At 35.5% G+C, this 19,170-nt stretch overlaps 1 protein-coding gene across 2 annotated transcripts; it reads left to right on the top strand.

Moving 5' to 3' along the window:
- Positions 1-9,483: 9,483 nt before the first annotated feature.
- Positions 9,484-18,724, top strand: LOC133311996 (probable ADP-ribosylation factor GTPase-activating protein AGD8). Of its 2 annotated transcripts, none has more exons than XM_061513136.1 (7): positions 9,484-9,768; positions 9,969-10,087; positions 11,493-11,925; positions 12,051-12,311; positions 17,431-17,550; positions 18,087-18,188; positions 18,348-18,724. In XM_061513136.1, exons 1-7 carry the CDS (start codon positions 9,700-9,702, stop codon positions 18,453-18,455), a joined length of 1,212 nt encoding a protein of 403 aa, XP_061369120.1. In that variant the 5' UTR covers positions 9,484-9,699; the 3' UTR covers positions 18,456-18,724. The 2 variants fall into 2 exon arrangements, with proteins under 2 accessions (XP_061369120.1, XP_061369119.1); XM_061513135.1 differs by having other exon boundaries at positions 17,425-17,550.
- The last annotated feature ends 446 nt before the right edge of the window (positions 18,725-19,170 follow it).

The raw sequence follows: 19,170 nt of genomic DNA, 5'->3' as shown, positions 1-19,170 counted from the left end.
CAAGATCAAGGGCCAAGAACTTTAAAGAAGCTCTTAGTGGGTTGATCCAGCAAATGTGGACTAATCATGAAGACATCAAGCCCAAATTTATTCATAATCAGAATTTAGTCAATGTCATCAATGCAAGGGAGGTTAAGTGGAATGAGTAGCAATTTCCAATGTCAATTAATGCTTAGTGGGGCTGAAAGCATCTTCAATGTTATTAATGCTTAGTGGGGTTGATTCACATTTCCAACGTCATTAATGTTTAGTGGGCTGATTAGAGTCTTTTCCTTTTCCAAGTTGTCAACTTTAAATTAGTGTCTTTTAATTTGCTAAGTCTTTTCCTATTCTTGGAGTGATGTTCCAAGTATAAATAAGGGAGGATATAACTCTTGTAATCAGATTTTGAAGTTATAATATAATAGAGAGGTTTCTTCTCTTTGGTTCTTATCTAGAACTCTGAACTTATCAAGAAGTTTATTCTTGTGGCGTTCAAACCAGACTTATCACTCACCTTCTTCTTTCTTGAGTGTGACGTCTTTATCCTTCTTGTACCTCTGGTTCTTATTGTAACACCCCAAATGTAAATACATATAGGGTGCACCTTCATCATGCATTCAACGCGCGGAAGTCTAAATTTAAACTTTACGAATGCAAATATCAGAGTGCGGAATGGAAACACATAACCATACTTATTCCATATAAAATTAAAAGCGTTAAAACGTCAATACAAAATAAATAACACTAAACATTATTTAATGTAATCCCAAAAAGATTAACTAATCATAAATAAAAACATAATTTATGCCGCATCATAAGCCCAGTCATAATGTGGTTGTGGTTCCTCTAGCCATTGTGTACTTAGTGCTTCATCGAAATCATAATGTGGAAAAGCTTCTATTAATAATTTCATAGCCTCAGTCCATAGGCCTCTATCTGTTAGATCCTTTAGTTTCTCTTTCCAGGTAGGTGGAGTTTCTTCTTCTTTACGTACCAGTCTCTTACCCTTTCTTTCCCACATAACTTTCTTATTACTTTCTTTCATCTTTTCCTGAAATGGGTGGTCAAGGGGGGTGAGATTTTGGGGAAAATCTCAGTAAGGTTCACAGCTGGAGCATTCTCCAACTATGACGCTTACTCCTGCAACAGTTTATAATAACAATACAAAATGGAACATTTAACATCATCATATAAAAATATCATGCCATCATCATCATCATCATATTCCTGCCGGCTTTTACGGACTTACGGAGATACCCAGAGTCCTCGTCAGGTTGCAACTGGAGTATCAGTGCACAGGCCAACATTTAATAGCATGGTTTTAAGTTTCAAAAATATCATAATCACATAATGTAAAGCACTATAAACATATTGCAGTCAGACCATAACTTATCATAGTTTCATAATGGTGGCATACATAGAGAGATTACTTCAACAACTGTAAACACTTACAGTGCTTGTCGTTCTTTACTTGTATACTTTCAACTTTTGATCTCTTTACTTGCCTGTTTGCTCCCTTGACTCCCTAACATCATCATATCATCTTTTAGTAACTTATATAACATTCAACATTTGTGTTTTATCCATGTATAGGTCTCGGCTTTGCAGGTTTAATTACCTAGAGGAGTTGTTTTGCTTACTTACCCACTTGTGTAGGTTTTAGGACATTATTAGGTCATCATAACACTTAATAGAATTATTAAAGATTTCATTCTAGGCATGTATAGGTTCGGCCACCATAGATAAACATCTAGGAATATAATTTTTAAAACATGCTTTCAATTATATTATTAACTTAACATGGTTAGATCCTTTCAACATTAATCAAATAAAACCTCTTTTAGCTACATATCATTCGGCCTTATTGCCCTAAAATACCTAAGGGATTACTTCTAAAACATGCTTCTAACATTATTGATAATTTATCATATATAAATCCTAGAGCATCATTCAAAACATCATCTTATATATTCGGCCAACTAAGGTTATGATCATGCAAAATTGATTTAGAACCTAGGCTACTAAACATGCTAATCTAACATCATCATTTCATCATCTTTCATATCATTTAAACATCTCTTCATGCTTATAATTATCATACATGGTTTGGCCTTCTAGGGATCATATACTTAGGATATCACTTTCATGCTTTTACATGTCATTCCTAACCAAGAAGGTTCATAGGCTTACCTTTGATGATGATCAACAACTTAAGGAAACACTTCTTGACCTTTGACTACTTTGAATCTTCTTGAATGAACTTCCTTCCTCCTTGAACATACAAGGCCGCAAGCTTAAAGAGAGGAGAAGAGGGATTTTCTTGCTTAGAGATGAAGGGTTCTTTGGTGGAATTATTAGGAAGAAGGACTAAGATCCAGGCTTGTATTTGATCTTGGAACAATTAGGTATTTCTCACTAACACACTCACCATTTCGAAGCATTCATGGACTTCACAAAATGAACTAAACTCTTTGTTCTTTCCTTTGGTAGTGCCGCGGCTATAGAGGGAAAAAGGAGAGACTAAAGCTTGTTCAAATAGGCAACCTAGAAGCCTTGCCATTACTTGATTGCTGGTAGGTTTCGATCACATTAAATGAGAGTAAGGTGGTGATTTGTTGTCATAGGTTAGATTGCTTAATTTAGGGACAAGAACATGATGTCAATTTCCTTGATTAAGGAAATTTAGTGATTGCTTGATTTAAGGAATTGATGATGTGTGACTAATCGTCATTAAAAGTTTCTCCCTTGATTTAAGGGATTGATGAGGTGTGACTAATCGTCATAAAGGTTGCTTCCTTGATTTAAGAAACATAATTATTTGATTGATTGACATATTGTCATCAATTTGCTTGATTTAGGGAAATTGATTGACTACTAATCATCATAATCCTAACTTCCTTGTTTAAAGGAATTTGACTGGCTTGACTTAAGGAAATTCGATTTGCATTTAATGGCTTGAAAATCAAATAAAATCAAATTCATTTCCTACACCTAGGCCGCGGATTTTAAATCCTTGGAAGGAAAAGATTTCCTTTAATTTTGGACCATGATTTATTCCTTAAGATTATGGACCTTTAACCTATTAACCTGACCTAATTTGTGCCTATTTTTCCATGATTTTATGACACTTTAAATCGACTTCTTAGAGCTTGTTTTCTCTAGTAAAACTGTGGGCTTCTTGCTTGTAGGGAAAGAATTCTAATTTAATTCCTAGTCATATAGTACTTCTTTAGGTTTATTATGTCATGGCCTTACTTTGGGCTTTAACTTGATTTGGGTTTCATTTACCTTATTGGACTTTACTTTATCATATAGAGCTTTCTTTGTATCACTTGGACTTGTCCACATTAAATGGAATTAAAACTTCCTTTGTTGGGTTATACTTTGATCCATGAATTCATTGGATCCCTAATGCTTATGTCTTTGGTCCATTGGACCCATACTTCTAATTTACTTAATCATAAACTATTTCATCTGAAATGTCTCGTTTATTAATTATCATAATTCTTCATTAATCATGATACAATATTTAGGGTTGTTATACTTATCTTCCATAGATAACGGGTCAAGGTTCTTTATTTCTTATTTTAAATTCTTGATTCTAGAAACGATCCTAACTAAATTGGTCTTGGGTCTCACTATTCTTGGTGAGGTTCATATTATACAGTTTGGCACTCTTGCAACTTGTGCTTCCTTGACAAGAGATCCTTCATGAATTTAGTATAATTAGGTATACTAGCCAGAGCTTCAGCAAAGAGAATGTTGATATGCAACTTTTTGAAGATATCAAGAAATCTGTCATACTGTTGCTTTTTAAGTTCTGGCTTTAACCTTCTAGGATAAGGTGCCATTTTCTCAAGATATTCATCACTCAGCTCAAATTTCTTCTTTTCAACAATAATGGGCTGCTCTTTTTTTTCACCCTTCTCAAGAGGCTTCACAACCTTAGAAGGAATTTCAACTTCTTTTTCTGGCTCCTCAACCTCATTAAGCTTCTCTCCATCCTCCACATCTATATTTGGCTTTTCTGGAGATGCTACTACTTTACCACTTCTAGTTGTGATGGCCATATAATCTTCCTTTGGATTGGTAATTGTGTTACTAGGAAATGTACTTGAAGTTCTATTAGCAATTTGTTTAGCTAGTTGGTCAATTTGATTCTCCAAATTTCTGATAGATGCATTTGTGTTTTTGGTATTAGCTCTAGTCTCCTCCATGAAAGCATTAGAATGTTGAGCCATTTGTCCTACTAGCTTCTCCAAATCAGAAGGTTCCTTGGGTTGGATTGGTGAAGGCTGCAAATAATTGTTAGATTTGAAATCAAGACCAGTTCCCTGAATCCTTCTTTGAAAATTACTTCCTCCAGCAGCAAAAATTCTGACTTCTTTGAACATTTTGCTGTGGAGGTCATTGATCATACCAAACGCCATTCACCTACATTTTTTAAGGAGAATCAGTAGACATCAAAGAAGGACATTCATTAGACTCATGATTGTCCTCGAAATATTCACATACAACAGCAACACCTTGAGCCTGAAGACCAGAGATCTGCATCTTATCAAGCCTTGAAGTCAAATTTGCCATTTGCTGAGATAATAACCTATTTTCAGCCAGCACAATATCATTGTCTTCCAGTTGAAGAATACCTCTCTTTGGCTTAGATGATAAACCTTCATTTTCATTGGCGGCCATTCTCTCAATGAGCTCAAGAGTCTCATTTGCTCTCAAGGATTTAATAGCACCACCTGCTGCACCATTCAACACTATCCGAATATCAGGTTTACAACCGTTGAAGAAGATTCTCACTTGATTGCCAGCAGTCAAGTTATAATCAGGACACCTCCTCATTAAATCCTTGAATTTGTTCCAATCTGCACACATAGTTTCACCCTCTAACTAAATGAAATTGGTAATATCATTCACCATCTGATTATACCTCTCCATGGAGAAGAACTCAGCAAAGAACTTTTGGGACAAATCATCCCATGTAGGAATGCAACGTGCAGGCTGTCTTTCCAACCAACTAAGAGTCTTTCTCTTAACAGCAAAAGGGAACAACCTCAACCGGATTGCATCATTGGACACCTGAGGATGTTTGGTTGAGTCACATATCATAAGGAATCTGTCTATGAATATGTGAGGATCTTCATTCTCTCCTCCTCCAAACTGGGCTATCTCCACCAATTGAATAACGGAAGACTTAAGCTCCCAATTATTGTTATCAATTTCAGGCTGGACAATGCTTGAGTTAGGCCTGTTAAAAGATGGATTAAGTACAGTATCCATGAATGGATTTTTTGCATCATTATTTGCTGCCATGATTTGTGATTCAACTGGTATCTCTTGTATCTCTTCAGATAGAGTACCAAACTCTTTGAATTTAAGCTTCTTCAGAGCAAGTTTTCTATTTCTCCTTTTAGTCTTTGCAATCTCAGAATCAAATAGAAATTCTTTAGTTCTGCCTCGCATAAAACTCAAGAAGAAGGTTAGTAGCACTTTTCAAATAAAAATAAAATAGAAATACAAATATTCACAAAATCCAATCTTAAAGATCAAGATTATATAATATACGAAACGCCAATCCCCAACAACGGCGTAAAAAACTTGATACGTGTTGGCAAGTATACCAATCGAACAAGTAATACAGTGATAAGAAGAGTATCGTTTCCACAGGGATTGTGATCGAATATCAAATAATTGTTCCTTTTAAGATGGAAGAAATTCAAATAGTTGTGGAAAAATATTGTGGATTTCAATAAAAATAAAAACTAAAGGTAAAGACGTATTTTTGGATTTCTATTATGAAAATATAACAGATATGGATTTTATAAAATATAAGAAAATATTGTAGCTAGAGTGCACTCACCATATGATCCCTGCCTTTTCCTCTGGATTGATTTAAAATACTCATATAGATAAATATTCAGATAATTTATGATCTAAAAATATTAAATAGCTAACCCTCAATTCCTTGCAAGATTAACCCTTTAACCCCAATTGGAACCCCAATTCCTTGCAATGTTCCTCATGGAATTAAACAATAAGTACGATAAATTAAACTCTGCAATAATATATACGTTTATTCCTAGCACACATACAAATTGTTATCCTACTCTCTTTCAAGATCAAAATCACAATATTCCTATATAGAACTCCAACCCTCAAACTATCATCTACTATCAGATTGATCAGTTCTAATAAAGAGGATAGACATTACACACAGAGTAGAGATAAATATAAATATATAAAAGAGTAAATATAAATCAATCCGTCGTAACAGGGGTTCACATAGGGTTTGTGACCATAACTACAATAAAGAGTATTAGCCAACCATGGTCATGGCTAACATACAAAAATCCAACATAAACTGGACTAGAAAATGGAAGAACAAAAGATGAACAAGATTTTCTCTCAAGAACTCTCTCCGAAGCACCACCGTCTCTGATGATCGATCTTTTTTCTGTCTATCCAGCATCCTTTTATATTCTTTTTCGCGCATAATTCCAAAATTACCCTTCAAAACACGCAGTCATATCTTTTTGCAAACTGGCGCAGAATCGCGCCAACTTTCTGAAAAATGGCTGCAGAACAATTAGCGAACTGGCGCGAAATCGCGCCATCACGGCGCAGAATCGCGCCAACACTCTAGAAAATGGCAGAAGAACCATTGGCGCAGGATCGCACCACCATCCGCGTGGACTCGCGTGGCAATCTTTTTTTCTCAAAATTTCGTATTTTCCTTCTTTTTCCTATATAAAAATAACAAATAAGTGAGAAATAACACTGAAATGGAAAAGTCAATATATAAAGCAAATATGTACAAAAAATGCTCTTTTATGACTTAATCCTTATCATTTTTAGCTTGAAAAATCACATATGCCAGAGGCACATCAATGCTAGGAGATCTGTGATGGTATTCTTCAAGATCGCATAATCAAATCAATTAATATTATTAGACAATTTAACTACACCTCATCTAATTAAATATTATTCTACACCTCATCTAATTAAATTAAATATACTGTAAGTACCTAATTTTTATTAGACAATTTAAATAGACTGATAGAATTCAGTTCAGGCCTAATTTTGTCAAATTACCAAAATACCCTTGTCATTAAATTGACATCTATGTTTCTCTACATAACTTGTACTCTTATTTAGGTCATAATTGACTTGTTAGAAATGAATTGTATCCTCATATTTATTGTCATGATAATTTCATGATTTAACTGTCAAAATTCTCTTAACAGTCACTTAATTCTCACACTATGTCACTTTAACCTTTATTTAACACATCTTAGTGATGGGGTTATTATACCTAGCTTTCTTGTCCCACAAGTAAGCCAACAATTAACACTTTTTACACAAAGTTACCTATAGAAAAGTCATGCACATAGTCAATAACATGTATTCCGTAATAACCATCATCATAATGGCTATCAAATCAACAACAATATACTTATTCAGAAGTCCAAAGACTTACCTAATTCTTGATCTAACAAGAATCAAAGATCTTCACCAACACTTAGACAATCGTTTGCTTTTCTGTCAAGCAATCATCTTGCTTCAAGTTACATAACAAAACAATCCAATCATCAACATATAGCTTGACAATGCAAGTCCCAAAATACATGAAAATCCATACTTTTTTCGTGTGTATTTTTTGGGCAAAACTGAAAGTGACCGAAATGTTAGTTTGAACACTTTTTCACTGATTATTTTACCTCACTAACAATCTTTCCAATATACATTAAGCCCAAATCATGGTCCAAATACCAACACCTCTCACACATTTTCATGAAAAACTCAACATTCCAGTCATCACCAAACTTTAATAGAATTAGAGTTTCTTACCATAAATTAACTCAAGATGATCTTAGACATGTTTATCATCCTTCTAAGCCAGCCAAAACAACTCTCATAACCATTGAATCATCACCAAACTTGCCACTTTTAGAGGCAAAGATCTCTCAATTCAATGACTTTTACCTAGCTTTCTTTGGTGGGATTTACTCATAAGGAGTAGACAAACAACTTTGATGAACAAACTTAGTGGATTAGGTGGCTTAATCTCAAGTTGGTTCGCTAGCTCATTAAGAAATGGAGTCTCGGTTTTGAGGGGTCGAAAAATGAAGAAGACAATGGTTTAAGGACCAAAGAAATCACTTAAGGGTAGCTTTGACTTTGGTCAAAGTTTTCACAAAGACAATTATCATTTTGCCCTTCACTTAAATACTTTACAAATTCATGTTGTGATAATCTTTCTAACATTCACAAACATTCTTAAATAAACTCTCATTGTTCCATTTCTAAGTTTTCAAGTAATTTTGTACTATTGCATTTTTATCCTAAAAATTTAACTATTCACACTTTTTCTCAAAAGTGTCTAAAATCTCAAAATTAGACTTTAAATCCAATTACACCATTTTCATCATAGAATAATATCTAATTATTCATTTCACATGTTAAGGTTATTATAATTTACTTGGATCTAATGTCTCAAATATCTAATAAATCAGAACAGTTAGATATAAATAAGATCGACAATCAAAATTGAAAGTGTAATTTATAAAATGATCTTGACCCAAACTATTATATTAGTAATAGTAACTAATTATTAAAAATTAATAATAATTACTAATTAATAGAACCATAATTTAAGTAATTGAAAAGAAGTTTGAAAACAATAGAATAATATAACCGTGTCATATCAAAGAATTATAATCATTTATAGATAATTAACATTGATGAGAGATCAAATGTCGGGATAAGGAGTAACAAAATCATAATGAATGTTTAGAATCCCTTTAATCAAGTTAAATAACACATGAAGTGATATACTCCTAGAAATGAGAGTTGAGTCTATGATTGAGTTGGGGGAGATGTATTTATAAATGAAGGAGTGAGAAATGACGACACCAATTTATGCCATACAGCACAATTTGATTAGTTCATTTATTTTTATCTAAAAAACAACGAAAAAATTGCACGCGATGCGCCGTTTAGCTCCCCACGTTGGTAATATTTTTCTACTTGATCCCAAAGTGGAGATTTTTGAGAGAAACCACCTACGAATGTCAATGAGATCTATTTTATAAGTTTCAAAGAGAAAAAAAAGCCAAGATATCTCCTGTTCTTTTAATGAGAAAAGCCCCACAAGTTGATACCAAAAAAAAAAAAAAAAGCCCCCCAAGTTTGGCTCTGTGTTTAAAGACTCGTGTAAGACTAAAGAGTCCAAGAAGTAAGATCTAAGAATTCATTTTATATACAAGAATTTCAGTGACAGTCGACGACGACGTTTAGGTCAATTCAGAACGTTTATTGTCCTATCTTGGTCAGGGACAGCAACTATTCACCTACTCCGGAAAACCCAAAGGCCAACAACGGCACAACGCCATACCACATTTCTTTGCAGGGCAATTTCGTCATTTTACACTTCTTTTCTTTCGCTAACATAGAGCACCTTTTTAAAGACAAAGGAAAACGAAACACAAGAAGAAGGAAAACGAAAAAAAAAAAAAAACTCAAATTCCACCTGCAAATTTTCGTCCCATTAATCTATATTGCTCAGGAGGTGTTCCTGTTCCACCAAGCACCGCCTGAGATTTATTTTTAAAAAAGTAAAAAAAAGAGAAATTTCAATTCCATTTTCCTTTTCTTTTCTGTTTCCGCATCCTTTTCGTTTTCCTTTTCCGTTTTGATCTTTATCGTTCTCCAATGGCTTCCGAAGGCTTCACCGACAAGAACACTCTGTTCAGGAAACTCAAGGCGAAGTCCGAAAATAAGGTTCTTCCTTTATAATTTCTCACTTGAAATTGAATTCAAGTGCGTCTCTGATTCTATGGTTTTTTTTTTAATATAACTTGAAATTTCGTTTGTGTTATCGGATTTACGAGATCAGGTTTCAGATCTGCTTTATCCTTGCGCGTGCGCTTGATTTTTGAATTTGTGTGGTGTTTTATTTTTTATTTTATTTTTGGTTTCAGATGTGTTTCGATTGCAATGCTAAGAACCCAACTTGGGCTTCGGTTACGTATGGGATCTTCCTCTGCATCGATTGCTCCGCCGTTCATCGTAGTCTTGGCGTGCACATCAGCTTTGTGAGGCAAGTTGTTGGCTTATTTTGTTTGTATGGTGGATTTTGTTGTTGATTTTCTATGCGGAAAGTGTTTGTATCGGTTTGTAATATGCTTGTGTACCTGATACTGTTTTGGGAGTGCCTTGTGGTGCGGTGGTGAGGATTTAATGTGGTGGATTTTGAATAGTGCGTTGTATTGTGCTGTCTCATCTTTTAGAAATTTCCCCGAATCAAATGGTTATTGGTTAAAGCATGAATGGTCAATGAAATCGGGCATAGGAGTTTGGCATCTAATTTATAATTTTAAAAGGGGAAAATGATACTGTGCTTGTGAAGCAGTATAGAATAAATAAATGCTGGTGGGCATTTAAGTGCTGCTTTAATTTTGAAGAGGGGGTGGGCTTGAGTTATACACTTTGCAGCAGGTTGGAATACGGGGTTTTTAATGGGAATCAGGATAACACGGTATATGATATGGGATTTATATTTCATTTGGACATATCATTTCCCTTTTTTATTTTGTTGTTTTTTTTTGTTTGGGGGGGGGGGGGGGGGGGTGTTACTCAATTTGATATTCATGGCATGTGACTTCACATTGAAGATAGCTTTTCAAGTCAAGAAACAAAACTTGCACAGACTTTATTGTCACTTGTTCCAAAGTGGATTCGTCTGGATCATTCATAAAACATTACAGTGGGATTGAGGTGTTATCCAATGGTTTGCATGATAGTGTATGAGGGGCTTGTGAGGATAATACATGTGCAAGTATGATTTTTGTTTATGATGACTTATTATTTTGTTTGCTTTACATTTCTGAATCAAGAGTAGAACCTGTGGTTCGATGGGATTGGAAGGATGATTGATGATATAAAGTCCTTATTTTGTTTTGTTCCTTATGTTTCCATGTGGCATAGGGATTTAGAGTGAATCAACTAAATACATACTTAATTGAAAATATATGAAGCAAATGTGGAACCACCAAAAACCAGTTTTGCTTTTCTAATGGGTGAAAGAGGATTTTTAAGAGAAAACTTCATTTATCTCTCCTGCAAACCAACATTTTAGTTGGTTTTTCAGGGTTATATGTCTTGAAAATATTTGAGCAGGAGGCATTTGTCTGATAAAATATATTTCAGGGTAGGTAAGCATAATTTCTTAATCTAATGAGGCTGTTTGTGTAGATTCGACAAGTGTGAGGGCGGTTAGTGTAATTTACTCACTTTTTACATTATTGTGCATTCCATGACTAATTTGAAGTTCTTAGCAGTGTTATGACTAAATTAAAATTTCTCACCCTGTGCTTTTGCATCTTTGTTTTTCACTTAGTTTTTCTGTGAAGCACATTTCAATCAAAAGTGAGGAAGTAGTAGAATAGAACCAAAAATGCTGAAAAGATGGATTTCTAAATAATTATCTGCTCTTATATATGTAGATCTACGAACTTAGACTCATGGAGTCCCGAGCAATTAAGAATGATGAGCTTTGGAGGAAACAATCGTGCACAAGTTTTCTTCAAGCAACATGGTTGGTCAGATGGTGGTAAAACAGAGGCAAAGTATACATCCAGAGCTGCTGAGTTGTACAGGCAAATTCTTTCAAAGGAAGTAGCTAAAAGTATGGCTGAAGAGGCAAGCTTGCCATCATCACCTTTCACTCCCCAGTCTGCCCAAGGAGCTATTGGACTTCCTGAAGTCAGGACCAATGAAGTAACAAAAGAAAACACACTGGAGAAGCCAGAAAAGCCTGAGAGCACTTCTTCACCTAGAGCTTCATATACAGTAGTTTCAAGTACGATGAAGAAGCCTATTGGTGCTAAAAAAACTGGGAAGAGTCTGGGGCTTGGTGCGCGTAAGCTCACTAGTAAGGTATGCAAATAGTTATCTTTGTTTGCACAATGTGTACTGGAAGTGCCTGTTGGTTTATCGTTATCTTATTATCTATTTTAAATTGATGATATGAATCGTTGACAAATTATCCTTATCAAATACAGTCAGGTGAGTCTCTCTATGAGCAGAAGCCTGAAGAACCACCTGCTCCAGTTTCATCCTCAACAAAGAACAATTTGCCTGTTGGGCCATCTTTGACATCCCGGTTTGAGTATGTAGAAAATGTCCAATCATCTGAGTCGAATTCTGGAGGTTCACATATACTTAATCATGTGGCTCCACCAAAGTCATCAAGCTTCTTTGCGGACTTTGGAATGGATAATGGCTTTCCAAAGAAATCTGGGTCAAGCTCCTCAAAAGTGCAAGTAAGTCATATGCCTGCGACTTTTGCCCTTGCATAGGGTAACTTCTACTGCATGTGGTTGCATACAGAATGCTGTTATATATGATTCTTCCCAAATTTTGATATTTATGTCTCTTGCAGTTTTTCTTTTTCGTTACTCGTTTGTATCCAATTTTTTTTTTTTGATATTTATAATCCATCCAATTCAAGTTTTTAACAAAATTCAGATCCATGGAGCATAGTAGAGTTCAGAGAGCAAGAGGTCTCCTAATAGAGTGTATTATAACTTTTAAGAGAAAATGCTCGCATGCAAGTGTTTTATAAAAATAAGAATAAATCGCCAGCATACATCTAGAATCATGGATTAAAAATACATTCCATGTTAATTACTTGAACAAATAAGCATGTCAAGTATGTTTTAAACTTCATGGACTTCCCTAAATTTTAACTTTATTTCATCTTCCCTATAAAGAACCAATTCAACCGAAGAGCTTAAGCTGTTGATTGAGGTTACATTAATGATTTTATATAATTCTAACACGCATTGGGCTTGATGGGTGGATGATGCATTAGGCCTCCACAATATTTAATTATTAGAATGGCTCAAAAGCTTAAACTGTTAAGTGAAGACCTGATAGGAGGAATGCTACGAATGCCACAACAGGCCCATCTTCAACAGGCCCCATGTGTAGGTGAAGATGTGCAGTCCAAGTAGGGGAGAAGGACTGGACCAACCTTGGTTTACCAAAGGAGGAATAGGAATAAGGGAAGGGAAAATGTGTGACGTGTAATGAATTGGTTTTATCAGAATTGTATTGACAGTTATGGTGAGAGAGTGGGAGGTGTAGTTTGTTATAGTTTGTTATTACTTTTGGATGTTTATATTGGATGCACAGCGTGAGGGGAGGATAGGTATTATTTTTGTTATTTTCTACTGGTGTAGAGAGGCTAGTGGAGTGATCTCCATAGCTAGGAGCTCTGGCTTTTTATCTTTCTTTTGCCATAATTTCTTGTAATCGTTTTAATTCTTCATTAATATACAAAATTTCTCCCTCTTTAGTTGATAGGAGGGGTTAATTCCTATCAAGATCCATCAATGATTTATATATCTCTAACACCCTCATCACATTAGAGCCCATTGGGCTTGAAGGGTGGATGGTTCATCATACCCAGCCTACCTGTGCTAAGAAACTCCACAAGACTTAATTAATTATTAACTAAATGGGGGGTGGTGGGGATCGAACCCGAGACAATCGGTTCTGATACCATATAAAGAACCAATTCAATCCAAAAGCTTAACATGTAATCAGAGCCTTGGTGTCTGGGGTTCAATTCTCACGGCCCCCATTTAGTTAATAATTAAGTCTTGTGGAATTTCTTAGCATAAGTAGGCTGAGTCTGATGTATCATTCACTCTTCAAGTCCAATGGGCTCTCGTTTGAGGGTATATGTTAGAAAAATATAAATCATTAATATAACCTCACTCAACAGCTTAAATTTTTGGGTTGAATTGGTTCTTTATATGGTATCAGAGCCTCGGTGTCACAAGTTCGATCTTCACACGAGACATTAATAGTTTTATATAACTCTATCACGCCCCTTCACACGAGAGCCCATTGGGCTTGACGGGTGGATGAAGCATCAGGCCCAGCGTATCTGTGCTAAGAAACTCCACAATATTTAATTATTAGAATGAGGGCGGTGAGGATCGAACCCGTGATACCGAGGTTCTGATACCATATAAAGAACCAATTCAACACAAAAGCTTTAGCTATTGAGTGAGGTTACATTAATGGTTTTATATAACTCTAACAGTAAATAAGCATTCACGTGCTGAAAGATGTTTTGATTATGATGGGCCTAAAATTTAGTGGATCAGTTAGTTAGTTATTCTATAATATTCTGCGAGTAGGATAAAAGGTGAGTGTGTGTGTGTAGTGAGCTATGCATGTATTCAGTGAATTTGGAGTGGGGTTATGGGAATGTTGGTCTTTTATGTATTCAGTGAAATTTTCTTGGGATCTCTTTGGGGCTTGGGTATGTTGGTCTTGGAGAGTGAGTGACGTCTTGGTTTATCTTTTATGCACTTTATCTTTGAGTCCTTTCATCACTGTCATCGTGTTGTTTTGTATTGTAATTTTGTTATTGTTAATGTCTAGTAGTGTCTGTACTGTGCTCTGATTATAGAATGAAAGTATTTTACTGTTTAATTGTTGTTATTAGTGCTGTTGAATATTCTGCGTTTCATCAATTGGTATCAAAGCACTTCTGATCTAGGGGTGCTTCTAGTCCATATCTAAAAAAACAAAAAAAATATGGAATATAGATTTACGATGGTTCCAAAATTCTACGGAGACGAAGGAGATAATGAAGATTGGGGATGGCTAATCTGTTTGGACCAATTTTTCCAGATAGAAGGAATCAATGAAGATTAGAAGTTCATGGAACCTATGAGAGGGCTCAGAGGGAGTGTATTCGATTGATATCAAGGTTGGATATGGTTCAATTGTAATGCAAGTTGGAGGAACTTTGAGAAGGCATTCATAGAGAAATATTTACCTGAAATTTACTTGGTAGATGATGCAGAATCGGAGACGTCAAATGCCTTGGATGAAGAAGAAGAAAAAAGAAGATGGTCACGCAGAAGATGAAGAAGAAGTAGATAAGAAAACCCAATAAGAAGTGGATGATGGTGTTGCTGCAGAAAAGAAAAGAAAAAACAGAGAAGCAGAAAAAAGTAAAGAAAAAGAGAAAGAAGAAGAAAGGAAAAACAATGAAGTTGAAAAGCAGATCGAAGAAGAAGCAAAAGAAGAAATCAAAGAAGGAGAAGAAAAAGAAAAAGTGACAGAAGCAGAAGTTGAAGAGGCTGAAGGGGAAGAAGCGGAAGACGCAAAAGTTGAAGACGAAGAAGAGGATGAAGAAGATACAGAAATGGACGATGTAGAAGGAGCAGAAGATAAACACACCTAGGAGGAGATGAGGCTAGATGTTGTTCACTGTGGCTCGACGGAAGAAATTGGAGTTGGAATCTGTTTGTACCCATTGACGGATTTGGAACGCATGAAGACAGTGGCGCAACGATTTGAGGAGAGGGACACAATGTTATCTCATAATCCTGGACCTGGATTGAACCATCAAACACGGACTTATGACCCGTACTAACCCCAAAGGAGGGGAACTACATGGGGGTTCTGAATCAAAAAGGCGATTTGGGCTTAATGATATTACACATGGGTCCAATTCAGCAAGGAAAAACAAAGGCGTTGGGCCTCACTTATGGCCAATGAACTAAACCCTTCCAATTCAGTAAGGAAGAACAAAGAAGTTGGGCCTCACTTATGGTCCAAGGAACTAAACCCTACACAAAAGCAGGGTTCGACTAGAGGAGGTGAGGGGCAGGGGTCTACACAAGGCACTTTCGTAGGTAACGTTGTAGACAGTGATGAGCGTGGTGCGAGCTTCAGGCGGCTGTCATCGGAGGAGATGGTGGGTTGCCGGCGACAAAATCACTATTTTAGGTGCGATGCACATTTTTCCAGGTTAGAGAACTGGGGCCCATTCGCTAACATAATAGATAGGGAGGGAGCATGTGATGTCGAACAAACTCTAAAGATGGTAGCAACAGGAGCAGTTGGCTGCCAAACTGCCATGGTGGAAGGATCAGGAATCTGGTCTCAACCTAACAGTGATAACTTCATCCAATGCATATGCATAGATCTGCCAATAAATCGTAAAAAGCTAGAAATATTGGGGAATGGTACATTCTTGCAAATGCTAATGGCGGCCTGAATCAGATGAGATTTGAGATATGTGATATGGTTGTTGTTGCTAAGGTAATGAAGGCAACACGTTGTCTGCCTTCTCCCGATCACAGCTTCCATTGGGCTGATGAGAGTGACTTCAAGGATTTGTGCGATTAGAAGTATTTTATTTAGAGTAAAATACCTTTTGAGTCCTTAACAAAAATCACGAGACCCAATTTAATCCCTTGGAAAAAAAAAAAAATCAACTTGTGGTCCCTTTGAAATTCAAAGTAGACCCATGTTAGTCCTTTTGAGAGACTAATGTGGTTCTTTTTTGAATTTCAGAGGAACCATGATTTCGACTAACTTAGTCTATTTTGAATTTCAGAGTGATCACAAGTCAATTTATTTTAAGGGATTAAAATGAGCTTCATGATTTTTGTTGAGGACCCAAAAAGTATTTTATTCTTTTATTAATACACTTGAGGATGAATTGGTGGAAGATACATTACCACCTGCCTATGCCAGAATTGAGACGTTTTCAAAAACTCCTACATCTTGGTCTAAGGTCAACATAACTCGGTGGAAGGTTTAGGAGGGAATTAATAGTATTGTGGATCTCATTTCCAGCAATCGGTTGAAGTTAAAGGGTGAGGAATTGAGGCAGCCAGGTGGAAAGTCTCTAACGTTATATGTCCTCTTTTTTCACCTTGAGGACAAGATGAATTTTGAGGGGGAGTATTGATGGGCCTAAAAGTTAGTGGGTTAGTTAGTTATTATAGAATATTCTGTGAGTAGGATAAAAGGTGAGTGTGTGTAGTGAGGTATGCACGTATTCAGTGAATTTGGAGTGGGGTTTTGGGAAAGGATCTCTTTAGGGTCTTTGAGAGTGAGTGAGGTCTTGGTTTATCTTTTATGCACTTTATCTTTGAGTCCTTTCATAAATCGTGTTGTTCTGTATTGTAATTGTTATTTTTAATGTCTAGTAGTGTATGTACTGCGCTCTGGTTATAGAATGGAAGTATTTTATTGTTTAATTATTGTTATCTGTGCTGTTGAATATTCTGGGTTTCATCATATTATCATCGGACAAATTAGTATTAATGTTACCAAATCTTAAATACTGCCTTTTTTTTTTTTTGGGAAAACTATATTTACGTGGTGTGTAACTCCTGTAACATGTCAACATTCGTTTATTATTATCTCACCTTCTGACTTCAACATTTGTGGCCAATCATATGTAAAACATGTACTTACTGATTTTATTTTATTTTTAAATAAATTCATTTTAGCTTGCACCTTATGATGTTTTTTTCTATGCCTTTGCTCCTTTTTTTGTTGTTGATGGACTGCTTTGCTCCTTATTTGGTTTTGCTATGTGTCTGTTATAAGATACAGGAATCTGATGAAGCAAGAAAAAAGTTCTCAAATGCCAAATCTATTTCTTCATCTCAATTTTTTGGAGATCAGAACAAAGCTGCAAATGCGGATGCTCAAGTTACTTTGTCCAAGTTTTCAGTACGTGTCCTTTCTTTTACTAACTTGCTGGATCTTAGTGTGGGTTCATTTAAAAAGCTGACGAGAGCTTAAAAAAAAGCTCTGCTCGAGTGGCTTTTTTTTTCATTATATCAAAACCTGTTTGGTCTAGCTTTTATTTATAAAGAGAAGAGAAGCTAAAAATATAAGGTTCTAAACAAGCACATGGTGGGATGTACAAGAGAAAAGATAAGTTTTTATTTTCATAAACTGATTTTGGGAAGCAAAAGAGTTGAATCTATGTAAAATGTTTTTTCCTATGGTTATTCTGAGCAACCAGAAAAATCTTGTTAAATGTTTAACTAGGACATGACAAACTTCTCTCTATCCATGCTAATGTGAAATGATGAAAATGACACGATATAACCATTTTGCACACTTTGTGTGGTTCCTTCTGTGATTTAAGTGTTACTTTATAATTCTGAGAGGAGGGAACGCTCGATCATGTGGCCATTTTAATATACCAAGGGTACTTTAAAGTTGATACTTGGCGGTTTATCTCCTCTTGTTATTACCAGGGTTCAACTGCCATCTCCAGTGCTGATCTTTTTGGTGACTCGAGAGATAACTCCTCCATTGATGTTACTGCTAGCGACCTCCTCAATCGATTATCTTTCCAGGTGCTCTTTACAATTTTATAGGATTTAGAAACTTAATTGTTTATGTCCTACGTCATACAAACGGTAAAATGAAAAATAACTAAATTCATGGTATTGGTTCCTGTATTGATGTTTTTGGATGGGGTGCTGCACAATCTCCCTCCCTTCCCTGTTTTGCAGGCACAGCAGGATATCTCTTCACTTAAGAACATTGCTGGAGAAACAGGGAAGAAGCTCAGCTCATTGGCCTCCACCTTGATGACAGATCTTCAGGACCGAATCCTCTAAAATGTTATGTTTGTATTTAAGAGAATCTTTAGTTTGCTACAGATACCTGCCAATTATGTTTTGGAATGTAATAGAAGAGTTCAATATACAATTCTTTGAGAAACAGAAAATAAGATTCTATAATTTTCGGGGTTGTCGTTTAGGCTGGTGTTTTTATTTTGTATCATGGGTATTGTTGAGGTGTTAATGTATTTTGGATGGTTTTTTTATTTTTTTGGTAGTCAATGCCAGTTTGTCGCGAACTCAAGTATCAATTAGAGAAATAACTTTCCCGTTTGCTTTTTTAAGACAGTATCCCTTTGATTACGGTATCAAACGCTTAGGCTTTCTTTAGGAGTTTCGAGGGAAAGGGAAGGAAAGAGATTTGAGGGAAAGGGAGGGGAAGGAAGGAAAGGAAATTGAAGGGTATTCATTTCCCTTGTTTGGAAGTTAAAAAAATAGTAACGGAGAAAAATAAAGGGTTAATGAGATATCTTTATCATTCTACTTCATTTTTAAAATTAATATAATCATTATATTTTATAAATTAAATTAAATTTAAAATTTCTAACTAAATTATTTATGTATTTTTCACAAAAATAAAAAAAAAAATTGATGAAATTTTTTTCCGTCAAATTTTTTTGTTGAAAATATTTTTCGTCAAAAATTTCGATGAATATGTTTTTTTGTGAAATATTTTGAGGGAAATGTTTTGACGAAATTTAGATTCCGTAAA

This window comes from Gastrolobium bilobum, unplaced genomic scaffold, assembly GCF_033153095.1.
Source record: "Gastrolobium bilobum isolate Gb01-03AN ecotype WA unplaced genomic scaffold, APGP_CSIRO_Gbil_v1 utg26293, whole genome shotgun sequence".
In the NCBI taxonomy this organism is placed as follows: domain Eukaryota; kingdom Viridiplantae; phylum Streptophyta; class Magnoliopsida; order Fabales; family Fabaceae; genus Gastrolobium; species Gastrolobium bilobum.
The sequence above is the reverse complement of the archived record's forward strand: the minus strand, read 5'-3'. Positions and strand labels throughout refer to the sequence as shown.